Source organism: Cetorhinus maximus, chromosome 5 (genome assembly GCF_964194155.1).
Source record: "Cetorhinus maximus chromosome 5, sCetMax3.hap1.1, whole genome shotgun sequence".
Lineage (NCBI taxonomy): Eukaryota > Metazoa > Chordata > Chondrichthyes > Lamniformes > Cetorhinidae > Cetorhinus > Cetorhinus maximus.
The window spans coordinates 69855014-69871011 of NC_135883.1; the positions used below are offsets into that span (position 1 = coordinate 69855014).

General features: G+C 43.1%; 1 protein-coding gene across 12 annotated transcripts in view; it reads left to right on the forward strand.

The window, feature by feature from the left end:
• The window catches only part of egln1a (egl-9 family hypoxia-inducible factor 1a), a 138029-nt gene that overhangs the window by 92935 nt on the left and 29096 nt on the right, over window positions 1–15998 (forward strand). For 2 of the 12 annotated variants that reach the window (XM_078541971.1, XM_078541976.1), the window contains 2 exons: window positions 241–305; window positions 12955–13091. The exons of 5 other annotated variants lie outside the window; for them this stretch is intronic. In XM_078541971.1, coding sequence (XP_078398097.1) covers window positions 241–305; window positions 12955–12961 — 72 coding nt within the window. In that variant the 3' untranslated portion in view covers window positions 12962–13091. Of the gene's footprint in view, window positions 1–240; window positions 306–12954; window positions 13249–15998 lie in introns of those variants that run through there. 5 more of the 12 variants (XM_078541969.1, XM_078541974.1, XR_013576610.1 and 2 more) reach the window with 4 other exon arrangements.

The window sequence follows — 15998 nt, forward strand, 5'->3', positions numbered from 1 at the left end:
ATAGTCAGGGCTGCAATTGCATTTATAAAATTAAATGGCCCCTCCTCCTCAGATATGGTATGGTATTGGTTGATTTTTTTTTTGCCCCCTGGGCTTGCACTTCACTTAGCTCTTCTGTGGCAGTCTCAGCATTGGTACTCTGTTTTCAAATTGCAGTTTGTTTTCTGTATTAAGTATGCCAGTTGATGCTTCCTTTGATGGCATTTTTGCAGTTGAAATGCAACTGTAATTACCTTTCAGATGACATCAACTGTGAAAGCTGCCAATCCTGTCACTCTGCTTTTCCAGCCTGATAGCTACCAAAGGTACTTGTGCCGTCTTCATATTACTAACGTAATGTTTATTGATTGTTCCGAACTGAGTTTATTATGTACATTTGAAACAATTTTTCTGGAGAAAAGAATAGTGTCTTGGAATTGCCACATGCTTACCTTGAACCCTGTTACCATTTGAAGCAAGGAGCAGTTCAGGTCAGACTAAAGAGGAGATTGGAAGGAGATTGGCATTGGAAGCAGTTCTGAGATGGTTCACTAGGTAGATTCCTGGGATTGAAGCGATTGTCTTATGGGGAGAAGTTGAGCAAGTTGGACTTATACTCATTGGAGTTTAGAAGAATGAGAGGTGATCTTTATTAAAACACACAAGATCTGGTGGGGCCTTGACAGGCTAGATGCTGACAGGATGTTTCTCCGTGTGGGGGAATCTAGAACTTGGGGGCACAGTTTAAAAATAAGGGGTCTCACATTTAAGATGAAGGTGAGGAAGAATTTCTTCATGAGAATTGTTGGTCTTTGGAATTCTCTTCCACAGAGAGCAGTGGAAATTAGGTCATTGAATATTCAGTTATAATAAACTGCTACAAAGAAACGAAAAAGGAATTAAATCGGACATCGACCTAGGCACCGGAAACTACAAAGGCAATCGCAGCCCTATCAACCCTGCAAAGTCCTCCTTACTAACACCTGGGGGCTAGTGCCAAAATTGGGAGAACTGTCTCACAAGCTAGTCAAGCAACAGCCTGACATAGTCATCCTCACGGAATCATACCTTTCAGATAATGTCCCAGACTCCACCATCACCATCCCTGGGTATATCCTGTCCCACCGGCAGGGCAGAACCCAGCAGAGGTGGTGGCACAGTGGTATACAGTCATGGAGGGAGTTGCCCTGGGAGTCCTGAACATCGACTCCGGACCCCATGATGTCTCATGGCATCAGATCAAACATGGGCAAATAAACCTCCTGCTGATTACCACGTACCGCCCTCCCTCAGCTGATGAATCAGTACTCCTCCATGTTGAACACCACTTGGAGGAAGCACTGAGGGTGGCAAGAGCACAGAATGTACTCTGGGTGGGGGACTTCAATGTCCATCACCAAGAGTGGCTCGGTAGCACCACTACGGAATGAGCTGGCCGAGTCGTAAACGATATAGCTGCTAGACTGGATCTGTGGCAGGTGGTGAGGGAACCAACAATGAGAAACATACTTGATCTCATCCTCACCAACCTGCCTGCTCTGTCCATGACAGTATCAGTAGGAGTGACCACCGCACAGAAATTGTGGAGACGAAGTCCCGCCTTCACATTGAGGATACCCTCCATCGTGTTGTGTGGCACCACCACCGTGTTAAATGGGATAGATTTTGAACAGATCTAGCAACTCAAGGCTGGGCATCCATGAGGCACTGTTGGCCATCAGCAGCAGCATAATTGTACTGAAACACAATCTGTAACCTCATGGCCCAGCATATCCCCCACTCTACCATTACAATCAAGCCAGGGGATCAACCCTGGTTCAATGAAGAGTGCAGGAGAGCATGCCAGGAGCAGCACCAGGCATACCTAAAAATGAGGTGTCAACCTGGTGAAGCTATAACACAGGACTACTTGCGTGCCAAACAGCATAAGCAGTGCAAGTGATGGAGCTAAGTGATCCCACAACCAACAGATCAGATCTAAGCTCTGCAGTCTTGCCACATCCAGTCGTGAATGGTCATGGACAAATATCCCCATCCTCAATGATGGAGGAGCCCAGCACCTCAGTGCAAGAGATAGGGCTGAAGAATTTGTTACAACTTTCAGCCAGAAGTGCTGAGTGGATAATCCATCTCGGCCTCCCTCGGAGGTCCCCAACATAACAGATGGCAGTCTTCAGCCAATTCCATTCACTGCACGTGATATCAAGAAACGGCTGAAGACACTGGATACTGCAGAGGCTATGGACCCTGACAATATTCAGGCAATAGTACTGAAGACTTGTGCCCCTAGCCAAGCTGTTCCAGTACAGCTACACCACTGGCATCTACCCAGCCTTGTGGAAAATATGTCCCATACACAAAAAGCAGGACAAATCCAACCCGACCAATTACCGCCCCATCAGTCCACTTCCAATCATCAGTAAAGTAATGGAAGGGATCATCAGTAGTGCTGTCAAGTGGCACTTGCTTAGCAATAACCTACTCATTGATTTCCAGTTTGGCTTCCGCCAGAGCCACTCAGCTCCTGACCTCATTACAGCCTTGGTTCAAACATGTACAAAAAATCTGAATTCCCGAAGTGAGGTGAGAGTGACTGCCCTTGACATCAAGGCAGCATTTGACTCAGTGTGGCGTCAAGGAACCCTAGCAAAACTAGAGTCAATGGAAATCGGGGAAAACTCCCCATTGGTTGGAGCCATACCTAGCACAAAGGAAAATGGTTGTGGTTGTTGGAGGTCAGTCACCTCAGCTCCAGGACATCACTGCAGGAGTTCCTCAGGGTAGTGTCCTAGGTCCAACCATCTTCAGCTGCTTCATAAATGAACTCCCTTCCATCATAAGGTCAGAAGTGGGGATGTTCGCTGTTGATTGCAGTGTTCAGCACCATTCGTGACGACTCAGATACTGAAGGAGTCCATATCCAAATGCAGCAAAACCTGGACAATATCCAGGCTTAGCTGACAAGTGGCAAGTAACATTCGTGCCACATTCAGGCAATGACCATCCCCAACAAGAGAGAAACCAACCAATGCCCCTTGATGTTCAATGGCATTACCATCACTGAATCCCCTACTATCAACACCCTGGGGGTTACCATTGACCAGAAACTGAACTGGACTAGCCATATAAATACTGTGGCGACAATAGGAGGTCATAGTCTAGGAATCGTGCTATGAGTAACTCACCTCCTCACTCCCCAAAGCCTGTCCACCATCTACAAGGCACAAGTCAGGAGTGTGATGGAATACTCTCCACTTGCCTGGATGAGTGCAGCTCCCACAATACTGAAGAAGCTGGACACCGTCCAGGACAAAAAAGTCTGCTTGATTGGCACCACATCCACAAACATTCACTTCCTCCACCACCGACGCACAGTAGCAGTGTGTACCATCTACAAGATGCACTGCAGGAATTCACCAAGGTTCCTTAGACAGCACCTTCCAAACCCACGACCACTACCATCTAGAAAGGACAAGGGCAGCAGATAGATGGGAACACCACCGCCTGGAAGTTCCCTTTGAAGTCACTCACCGTTCTGACCTTGGAAATATATCGCCGTTCCTTCATTGTCGCTGGTTAAAATCCTGGAACTCCCTTCCTAACAGCACTGTGGGTGTACCTACACCACATGGACTGCAGTGGTTCAAGAAGGTAGCTCACCAGCACCTTCTCAAGGGCACTAAGGATGAGCAATAAATTCTGACCCAGCCAGTGAAGCCCACGTGAATGAATAAAAAAAAGTGTTGAATAAATCCATTATATAAAACTGCTTGCAATGTCTGGTAGTTCAGTTTTTCAGTGGGTGCATACCTTGGGGGTCATCTTGCATAAGTCTATTTGTTGTAAAAATATTTGGCTTTACACAGCTGTAATATGTGCAGAGATCTATGCTAGGCACTCCACCAAGATCCACCATCATGACTTATCTGCAAAAGGTAAACACCTTGAATCAATGAGTGTGCTTTTAAAATTGTGTTTTTTAATCTTGTTTTCTATTTTGAAGAGAAGCTTTTCTCATGATATGTGAAGGACAATTTTCCTGAAGCTAGTTATACAGTATTGAGACTAAGCCCATTTAAGACAGAGATGACAAGAAATATTTTCTGAGGGTTGTGAGTCTTTGGACTCTTCAAAAGGTGATAGAAGCAGAGTTTTTGAATAAACTCTGGGTGGCCTTCCCACCTGCCCGCAACCTGTCGTCAATTTTACAGGGGCCAGGCAAGGCCAAGGGTGAGCTACCCAGACTCTCCCCAGTTGAGACAATTAATGGGTCAGTTCTGGGGCTGATGTATGAAGTCTGCCCAGACCTTGGGGCAGGAGGGGTGTGTTGGGAGGGGAGGGTTGCAGTTGCAGGGAGTGCGGTGGCGGGACGGTTTAGGGTGATGTGTCTCTCTCAAGAGCCCCCTTTCCACATCGGGCATTCCCTGGCCTCTCCAGCAAGAACCCCACATCCTCTGGGCTTCACCTTCCCTTCCTGGGAGACCCCCACACTTACCTGGTCCTGAACTCCAGTACTTAGGCTCTGAGTTTGTAATCCCAGCAATGGCCGCTGCTCCAGGTGGTGCTGCCAGGACTGCAAAGCTGCTGATTGGCCAGCAGCCCTCTGAAGCAGGACTTCTGCCCAAGTGAGGGCAGAAGTCTTGCATCTAGCCAATAAATGGCTGCAGGGCAACTGGCACCAACTTTTCGGGTGGAGGGGTGGGAAACTGCCACCCATTAAATTCTGCCCCATGAAACTGTCGGATTGTTATAAAAACCCATCTGGTTCACTAACATCTTCTAAGGAAGGAAATCTGCAGTCCTTAAGTGTTCTGGCATACATGTGACTCCAGACTGACAGAAATATGCAGGATCTTCTGAACTGACCTAGCAAGATACTAAGATGGCTCACCACCACCATCTCGAGGGCAATTGGGGAATGACAAATGCTAGCTTTCCAGTGATCCCATGAATGAATTAAAAATATTCTCATGAAAACTTTCCGGAATTGAGGTTTAATGCCACCTGCTGTGCACTGTTGGTATAGATATAGTAAATAAAATTGTATTAACTGTATATCTCCAATTTATTGGAATGTTACCTTTACTGTTGATATCAGATTCTTGGTGCATTTCCCATAATTTTGAAATCATTGCCTCCCTGAATGTGATGAAACGATACTTTAGATATACAATTGGGGATTGGTGTAGCGGCAATTTGGAATTATACTAGATTTGAGGGAATTTCAGTTCTGTGGAGAGCCTAGAGAAGCTGGAACAGTTCTCCTTTGAGCAAAGAAGATTGAGGAGAGATTTAACAGACGTAGAAAATTGGAAAAAAATTGCAGAGCTATGGGAAATAGACAGGAGAGTAGTGGGACAAATTGTTCTGTGAATTGGTAGATTTGTGTAAAATGGACCTTGAGCAGCCCAACAGTCTTCACGTTACAGCAACTACCTGTTTCTTTAAATGAATCTGATCAAGAAAGGGAAAAAGGCTAACCCAAAAATTTACAAGCTAATTAGTGTTAATTCAGTAGCGAGCAAGCTTCGAGAGTTTTAAAATGAAATTAGTGAACAGGTAAGCACAAGCTAGACAGAAATAGTAGGCATGAATCTGTAATGAGCAGGTCATGCTTGATATTAATTACAGAATCACAGAATTGTTACAATGCAGAAGGAGGCCAATTGGACCATTGTGTCTGTACCAGCTTTCCATTTGAGCATTCTTCCACCTTCTCCCCATAACCCTGCACATTCTTTCTTTTCAGATAACAGTCTAATTCCCTTTTGAATGCTTCGATTGAACCTACCTCCACCACACACTTGGGCAGTGCATTTCAGACCGAACCACTCGCTGGGTGTAAATGTTTTTTTCTCATCTTGCTTTTGCTTCTTTTGCCAAGTACTTTAAATCTCTGCTTTTTTTTATTCTTGATCCTTTCACAAATGGGAACAGTTTGTTCCTATCTACTCTGTCCAAATCCCTCATTATTTTGAATACCTCTATCAAATCTCTTCTCTGCCTTCTTTTCTCCAAGGAAAATAGTCCCAACTTCTTCATCTTATCTTCATAACTGAAGTTCCTCATTCCTGGAATCATTTTCATGAATCTTTTCTGCACTCTCTCCAATGCTTTCAAATCCTTCCTAAAGTGTGGCACCCAGAACTGGACACAGTACTCCAGCTGAGGCCAAACTAGTGTCTGAATTACCTCCTTTTTCATCATGGTCTGGGTAGCATCTTCTTCCTTGGTAAAGACAGATGCAAAGTATTCATTTAATACCTCAGCCATGTTTTCTGCCTCCATGTGTAAATCCCCATTTTGGTCCCCAAAAGGCCCTACTCCTCCTTTTACCACCCTTTGCTATTTATATGCCTATAGAAGATTTTGTGATTCCCTTTTATATTGGCTACCAGTCTCTCTTCATACTCCATCCTTGTTTCCCTTATTTGCTTTTTCACCTCCCCTCTGAACCTTCTATATTCAGCCTGATTCTCAACTATATTTTCTACCTGACATCTATCGTAAGCACACTTTTTCTTTATCTTAATTTTTAAAAATTCATTCACGGGATGTGGGCTTTGCTGGCTGGACCAGCATTTATTGTCCATCCCCAGTTGCCCATGAGAAGGTGGTGGTGAGCTGCAGCCTTGAACCGCTGCAGTCCGTGTGGTGTAGGTACACCCACAGTGCTGTTAGGAAGGGAGTTCCAGGATTTTGAACCAGCGACAGTGAAGGAATTGCGATATATTTCCAAGTCAGGTTGGTGAGTGACTTGGAGGCAAGCCTCCAGGTGGCGGTGTTCCAATCTATCTGCTGCCCTTGTCCTTCTAGATGGTAGTGGTCATGGGTTTGGAAGGTGCTGTCTAAGGAGCCTTGGTAAGTTCCTGCAGTGCATCTTGTAGATGGTACACACTCCTACTGTGTGGTGGAGGGAGTGGCCTGTGGATGTGATGCCAATCAAGCAGACTTCTCTGCCCTGGACAGTGTCCAGCTTCTTCAGCGTTGTGGGAACTGCACTCATCCAGGCAAGAGGGGAGTATTCCATCACACTCCTGACTTGTGCCTTGTAGATGGTGGACAGGCTTTGGGGAGTCAGTAGGTGAGTTACTCGTCACACAATTCCTAGCTTCTGACCTGCTCTTGTAGCCACAGTATTTATATGGCTAGTCCAGTTCAGTTTCTGATCAATGGTAACCCACAAGATGTTGATATTGGGGGATTCAATGATGGTAATGCCATTGAACGTCAGAGGGCGACGGTTAGATTCTCTCTTGTTGAAGATGGTCATTGCCTGGCACTTGTGTGGCGCAAGTGTTACTTGCCACTTCTCAGCCCAAGCCTGGATGTTGTCCAGGACTTGCTTCATTTGGACATGGACTCCTTCAGTATCTGAGAAGTCATGAATGTTGCTGAACATTGTGCAATCATCAGCGAACATCCCCAGTTCTGACCTTATGATGGAAGAAGGGGCATTGATGAAACAGCTGAAGATGATTGGGCATAGGACACCACCCTAAGGAATTTCTGCAGTGATTTCCTGGAACTGAGATGATTGACCTTCAACAATTACAACCACCTTCCTTTGTGCTAGGTATGACTCCAACCAGCGGAGAGTTTCCCCCCCGATTCCCATTGACTCCAATTTTGCTAGAGCTCCTTGATGCCACACTCTGACAAATTCTGCCTTGATGTCAAGGGCAGTCATTCTCACCTCACCTTGGGAGTTCAGCTTTTTTGCCCATGTTTGAACCAAGGCAGTAATGAGGTCAGGAGCCTAGTGGCCCTAGTGGGACCCTGGCGTGTCAGTGAGCAGGTTATTGCTAAGCAAGTCTTTGATATCACCGTTGATGACATCATCCATCACTTCATTGCTGATCGAGAGTAGACTTTGGGGTGGTAATTGACCGGGTTGGATTTGCTTTTTGTGTACAGGATGTACTTGTGCAATTTTCCACGTTGCTGTGTAGACATCAGTGTTGGAATTATACTGGAACAACTTGTCTAGGCGCGCAGCAAGTTCTGGAATACAAGTTCTGGACCACAAGATACTATTGCCAGAATATTGTCCGGGCCCACTTTTCAGTGTTGAGTGCCTTCAGCCATTTCTTGCCATCATGTGAAGTTTTTTATTTGCTCATGGGATGTGGGCCTCGCTGGCTCAGCCAGCATTTATTGCCCATCACTAATTGCCTTTGTTCAGAGGGCATTTGCGAGTCAACCACATTGCTGTGGGTCTAGAGTCACGTAGGCCAGCCCAGGTAAGGACGGCAGATTTCCTTTCCTAAAGGACACTAGTGAACCCGATGGGTTTTTATGACAATCGGCAATGGTTTCATGGTCATCATCAGACTTTTAATTCCAGATTTTTTTTATTGAATTCAGATTTCGCCATCTGCTGTATCTGTGTCCCCAGAGCATTACCCTGGGTCTCTGGAATATTAGTCTGTGACAATACCACAATGCTACCGCCTCTGAATCAAATTGACTGAAGACTGGCACCTGTGATGCTGGGGATCTCTAGAGGAGGCTGAGACCGATCATCCACTCGGCACTCCTGGCTGAAAATTGTTGCAAATGCTTCAGCCTTATCTTTTGTACTGATGTGCTGGGCTCCCTCATCATGGAGGGTGGGGATATTTGTGGAGCCACCTCCTCCCAGAGTTGTTTAATTGTTCACCACCATTCACAACTGGATGTGGCAGGACCGCAGAGCTTAGATCTGATCCGCTGGTTGTGGAATTCCTTAGCTCTATCTATCGATTCCTGCTTATGCTGTTTGGCATGCAAGTAGACCTATGTTGTGGCTTCACCAGGTTGACACCTCATTTTTAGGTATGCCTGGTGCTGCTCTTCGAATGCCTTCCTGCACTCTTCATTGAACCAGGGTTGATCCCTTAGCCTGGTGGTAATGGTAGAGTGGGGGATATGCCAGGCCAAGAGGTTACAGATTGTGGTTGAGTACAACTCTGCTGCAACTGATTACCCACAGCTAGATCTGTTCGAAATCTATCCCACTTATCATGTTGAAGACGAGACTTGGTCTCCATGACTGTGCAGTAGTTATTCCTACTGGCACTGTCGTGGACATATGCATCTGTGGCAGGCAGGTTGGTGAGGATGAGGTCAAGTATGTTTTTCCCTCATGTTGGTTCCCTCACCACCTACCGCAGTCCCAGCCTAGCAGCTATGTCCTTTAGGACTTGGCGAGCTAAGTCAGTAGTGGTGCTACCGAGCCACTCTTGGTAATCGACATTGAAGTCCCCCACCCAGAGTACATTCTGCACCCTCAATGCTTCCTCCAAGTGGTGTTCAACATGGAGGAGTACTCATTCATCAGCTGAGAGAGTTGGGGGGTGGTGGTACGTGGTAATCAGCAGGAGTATCCTTGCTCATGTTTGACCTGATGCCATGAGACATCATTGGTTCCGTTGTAGATGTTGAGGACTCCCAGGCAACTCCTTCCTGACTGTATTCCAGTGGGACAGGGCATACCCAGGAATGGTGATTTTGGTGTTTGGGACATTATCTGTAACGTGTGATTTCATGAGTATGACTATGTCAGCTGTTGCTTGACTTGTCTGTGAGACAGCTCTCCTAATTTTGCAACAAACCCCCAGGAATTTGCATGGTTGACGGGGCTGAGTTTGCCATCATCGTTTACAGTGCCTAGGTTGGTGCTGGGTGGTCCGTCTGGTTCCATTGCTCATCGACCTTGTAGCAGTATGATGCACTTGAGTGGCTTGCTAGGCCGTTTCGGTGGGCAGTTAGAGGCAAATACGTTGCTGTGGGCCTGGAGTCACATGTAGGCCAGACCAGGTAAGGACAGCAAATTTCCTTCTCTAAAGGACATTAGTGAACCAGATGGGTTTTTCGTTAATCAGCAATAGTTTCATATTCATCATTAGGCTTTTAATTCCAGGTTTTTATTAAATCAAATTTCACCATCTGCCAAGGTGGGATTTGAACCTGGGTGCCCAGAGCATTACCCTGGGTCTCCGGATTACTAATCCAGTGACAATACCATCATGCTGCCGCTACCTCCCAGCCATGTCAGGGCAGGTTAGCCTCCTAGTGACCATAAATTTCTTCGAACAGAGGACGAACGCCAATCTGCATTCTGCCTGGTAGCTAAATGAGAACAATCTTTTCCCCTGCTACTCATGGCAGCTACTGGTTCTCTGTTTCTCTCCACCTGTGTTCAGGGTTTGAGTCAGTAAATCTGAAAGTCTGCAAGTCTACACAAAGCGAAGCCAGCTTCTTTCTTTTGTGTTCAGATGTTAAATCTGGTATGTGGTTGTGTTAATCTGGCATGTGGGTTTCATTATGACTTGACCTAGGTCCTGCAGACCCCATGACAATCTGGTCATATCGACTTATTGTTGGGCAGAACCAATAGATCATCACCTGCTCCACCTTACCTTTGAATTAAAAGAGACAGTTTAAATATAACCGTCTTTTAGCATCTAGTGATTGTAACAAGGCATTGTAATTCAGGGGTATAGACGCAAAGATCTTCAAAGTTTTTTAGTGTACGTGTAAAGGAACATACAAAAATAAATGTGATGCAGAAATCTTATAAATGGGGAAATTGCATGTAAAAGTAAGAAACCGTTAAATTTTTATAAGACATTGGTTCAGTTGTAGTTTAAGTATTACATGAAGTTATGGGCTCCCCATTTTGGGAAGGATTTTGGAACCAATGAAAAGCTCTATAGATAAAAGAGCAAGAACTTGTCATCAGTTTACATATAGAACCTGATGCCATGTCCTTGGATGATGGCAGCGCATATATGAAAAAGAGGAGAGGGCAAGAATAGCTGTTTCAGGGACTGCAGAGGTAATGCTGCAGGTGTGAGAAGAGATGTTATTATTGAAGGAGCTCTGGTTATGATTGGGCAGACTTTTTCTCTTAATTTGGCCCTTTTTTTGCATCCTATTGAGTGCCTAATTTCATAATTCAGATGTTTTATAGGTATAACTTTTAGATTTTTACTGAGTTTAAATGTCAATAAATGGAAACATCTGGTTGAGAAACTGGTAAACAGACCTGAGGTAATAACAGTTCAAAGGGCAACCTATAATTATTTTATAATGTCATGGTTAGAAGTGAGAAAACTTAAACAATTAATGATTCTTCTCAGCTTTTGGTAGGGACAAGAGGTCTACAGTTAATTTCGATAAATTTAAATTATTCATATACTTCCCAGATCAAAGACACGAAAAGCATTTTTGTAAACAAAGGGGTTTCTCATTGAAATCAGCAACCCAAAAATAGCTGTAAGTCAGGAAACAGAAGGGAGGAAGGAACTCAAGAAAATTACAATCACCAGGGAAGTGGTACTGAGTAAATTGTTGGAGGTATGGGCTGACAAATCCCCAGATCCTGATGCACTTCATCTTAGGGTCTTAAATTAAGTTGCTAGTGAGATAGTTGATGTATTGGTTTTAATTTTCCAAAATTCCCTAGATTTGGGGAATGTTCCATTTGATTGGAAAAGTGAATGTAGCTCCTTTTATTCAAAAAGGGAAGGAGACGGAAAGCAGGAAACGACAGGCTAGTAAGCTCAACATCTGTCTTAGGGAAAATGTTAGAAACTATTATTTACGAACATTACAGCAGGGTACTTGGAAAACTCCAAGGTAGTCAGGCAGAGTCGGCATGGTTTCACGAATGGGAAATTGGAGTTCTTTGAAGAAGTAACATGTGCTGTGGATGAAGGGGAACCAGTAAATATATTATATTTAGATTTCTAGAAAGCATTTGATAAGATGCCATGTCAAAGGTTATTGTGAAAAATAAAAGCTCATGGTGTAGGAATAACATATTGGCAGTGATAGAAGATTGGCTAGCTAACAGGAAACAGAGAGTAGGCATAAATGAGTAATTTTCTGGTTAGCAAGATGTAACGAGTAGTGTGCCACAAGGATCATGCTGGAGCCTAAACTTTTTTCACAATTTATATAAATGACTTGGATAAAGGGACCGAAGATATGGTTGCTAAATTTGTTGATGACACAAAGATAGGTAGGAAAGTAGGTTGTTAAGAGGACATAAGGAAGCTACAAAGGGATATTGATAGGTTAAATGAGTCGGCACAGATCTGGCAAATTGAGTCCAATGTGGGAAAATGTGAAATTGTCCATTTTAGCAGGAAGAATAAAAAAGAAGCATATCTAAATGGTGAGAGATTGGAGAGCTCTGAGATGCAGAGGGGCTTGGGTGTCCTAGTGCATGAATCACAAAAGGTTAGTATGCAGGTACAGCAAGTAATTTGGAAAGCTTGGGGAATTGAATACAAAAGTAGTGGGTTATGCCTCAGTTATATAGGGCATTGGTGAGACTATATCTGGAGTACAGTGTACAGTACTGGTCTCCTTATTTAAGGAAGGATGTAAATGCATTGGAAGCAGTTCAAAGGAGGTTTACTGGACTAATACCTGAAATAGGCTGTTTGTCTTATGAGGATAGGTTGGACAGGCTATCCTTATATCTATTGGAGTTTAGAAGAGTAAAAGGCAACTTGATTGAAACATATAAGATCCTCAGAGGTCTTAACAGGGTGGATGTGATGTGAAAAGGATGTTTCCCTTTGTGGGAGAATCTAGAGCTAGGAGTCGCTGTTTAAAAATAAGGGGTTGCCCATTTAAGACAGAGATGAGGAAATATATTTTCCCTGAGAGTCCTGAGTCTTTGGATCTCTCTTCCTCAAAAGGTAGTGGAAGCAGAGCCTTTAAATATTTCTAAGGCAGAGGTAGATAGATTCATGATAAGCAAGGTGGTGAAAAGTTATTGAGGATAGTTGGGAATGTGGAGTTGGAGAGAGAAATTATTCTTGTGGGCCACAGCATCAAAGGGTTGTTTGAAGGTTAAAGGATAATTAACTTATATTTCTGTTGTGAACATCCCAAGTATGCTATATTGCTATGGAGAAGAGCTGTGGGGGTTAGGGAGATTCCTTTATTTTAATTTATCTGTGTGTTTGCTCACAGAAAATGAGCAGTGCAGCTTGTATCCAGGCAGGGGGAGAGAGTGCGTTTGCCAGGTGCTGTAAAGCAGCTGTTGGACTAATGGTCTGCCAAGAGCTTCGAAGCAGTGGAAACCACAGCAAAGGGCTATCGGAAAAGTTTAAAAGTCACTACGTGTAAATGCAGTGAAGCCCAAGCTTGAGCTGAGAAGTTCACAGTCATGAGGTTTTTGAAGAAAAATTAGAGGGTCGCTTACCAAAAGCAAATTGGAGGATCTCCATGAAATTTCGAACCTCGGAAATTAGCTGGAGCGCTGAGGAGAAGTCAAAATTAATTCCACAGAGCTGTGGCGTACTTGGTTTGATTCCAGAAAGAGAAGTGAATAAACCAGCAAGATCTTGTAAGGTATAAAGGAACTCTTGCGTGGAATTAGGAAGTAAAAGGGGAACTGGATTTATATCTAGGCCTTAATGTGCTACAGTGTTAAGTTAGTAGTGCTTGCTTTGTTTAATTTTTCTATACACAGTAAAGTTTGCTTTTGTTTGGAAAGGTGAAATCTTGCGGCATGTTTCTTTCAGTTAATCACTGGGCTTGAACTTCTCTTTAAATGTTAATGGTCTCTACAGGGATCATAACCTATTTATTTCGTTTTACATTGAATCCTCATTCTAACTTGCACTTCCTTGTTCAGACCATGTCGTGTTAATTTCACATGCCTTCAGTCTGGTCCAGAATGTACACAAATGCTTGCCCTGTTCACTCAGATCCCAGATGTCTTGCAGAGGTTGCCGCACTGTTTCCATCTTGAACTTCTAGCAATTTGTTGGGCAAAATATCATGGGGATTAAATGATCAAAGGCTAGTCCAATCAATGATGGTTGCCATTGTCAGCCTGCCATAGCAATGTGTGGGCATTATACTGTTGAGAGATTTCAATGATGAATTTACAGAGAAATTTGCCAGATATGATCATTAGACCAGTTGCCAGATTCGTTAGAATGTGCCACAACACATGGCAATTCGGAAACAATTGAAAAATCAGCTCTGATTTTGATCACGTGAATGCAGTATTCATCCACTTGTTATAACAGTTTATAAAAACACGTGTCTGACTTGAGATGCATTTTGCAAAATCACCATAAATCTGCATTATTTATTTTATTTTGTAAAGTCATGTAAATATAATCCCTGGATGCAATGTGAGCAGTGTATGTGTGGCTGCACGTTCATGAGCTGTTTGGAGGCATCTGAATTGTAATTGCTTTCAGATGTTGGTGGGTAAATTCATTTCAAAGTGCATGTACTGTATTAAAAACTCAACGCAAGATCTGTAGGATATATTTGTCATTTCTCAGATGTCGCTGCCTTTAAATTTGGAGCAGTTGCAGCTGCATGGTCTAATGATCATAATTCCTTAAATAAATCAATGTTCTGAAGTACCAATTGAAACTGTAAAGGAACCAGAAATCAGAGGATGGGTACAGACATTAAATGGCTATCAAAAATTGAATTCTATTTCACAGAAAGCAAGCCAGCTGGAACGTATGAAACCCAATTATTTTATATTAGCTAAGTAAATTGACAAAGCTCAGTAAAATTTATCTTTGCTTAAGGAAAAGCAATCTTCAAGCAATGAATTCTGTCGCTGCCAGGTCACCGGCACTTCTGCTTTAGCCTAAATGGCAGTGACAAACAGAGCAGCATTAATGCAACAAATTGGTTGTGACTGTTGATTTTATAAGTGGGTGGAGCAATGAAAATTGAATTATCACTGTTTTGGCTAGGTAGGTGCAAAGTGTCCCAGGAAGCTTTGGCATGGAACCAATTAATGACCTGTATCACTTGCACAATAATTTTTTGGAAGATTTGTGCCACTGTAATGGCATACACTGTAGATGCACCATTACTACAGCGCACATTCTCAGCAAATTCCTCGCCATGAAGAACAACAATCAGTCCACAAGGGATTACCCTCTAAGTCAAGTGAATTTTTATAGCTGCTTGGAATGTTAACTGTTTCTTTGGATCAATCAAATGAACTTTCTCTTATCCTTATATGCAGTCTGTGGTCTTGAAATGTGTCTTCCAGAATAAGATGATACAATTAGAAAATATAAGCATCCCTGTACCCACAGAAACTGATGCCTTCTCACCAGAACTGGCCACTAACAGCCAGGAACAAAATATTTATTCTGTTATAATGTATTTTTCTTTGAAGCAGTTAAGCATCCATAGTTATATAATTACCAGTTAAAATAACTTTAAGAACTGACAATCGGCAATTCTATTTTAATTTGATGGAATACTGCATTATTAACTGTTAAGATCATGTGAGGAAAGGTGGAATGGCTACCTTCTTTCCCCTCTTCCCTCTTTCCAGTGAATATTTAACCGTTTACATGCCGTGATTGTAAAAAAAACAAAAACAGACAGGTTTCTTTGTAAAGGAAAAGAGGATGGTTTTTATTGTACTTAATCCAGTCTAAGAAAATTAAAGCACTCCAACTTTCATTCACTCAAACACACACACTCAGGTTCTCACATACAAAAAATAGATTACACAGTGGGAAGATAGATTAAGTGATATTTTAAAGTCCAATAAAGATTAAAGTGATACGGTTCTTACAAGTTGATGTCTTGGGTGGATCCAGGCTGAGCTTGGTGGTCCTTCTGGTTTTGGCATTGAAGCAGTTTAAAGGTGTAGATTACAATTTATCTAGTCTTCTGGTGACAGTAGCAGCTGAGTTGAATTCTTAAAAAAATCTCTGCGGCATGTAGATAGTCAAAAAAATGCAGACAGGACTCAAGCTTGTAAAATAGGTGGAGAGAGGCACACACAGGAGTCTTTTGTGCTATTTGAAGGCTGGCTTGTTTCTCTCTAGTTCTTGGAGTAAAATTTGTTATCTGAAGTCATGTTTTGGTCATATGACCACCCGATCAATACTTCCATTGTCCACATAAATGATTTGAAGTTAGAAGCCATTGCCACATATTGGAGGATGGATGTTGGCTGTTCACTCTTACTTATGATGAACCGGTTCATCTACAGTCTCTTTGTGTCGCTCAGA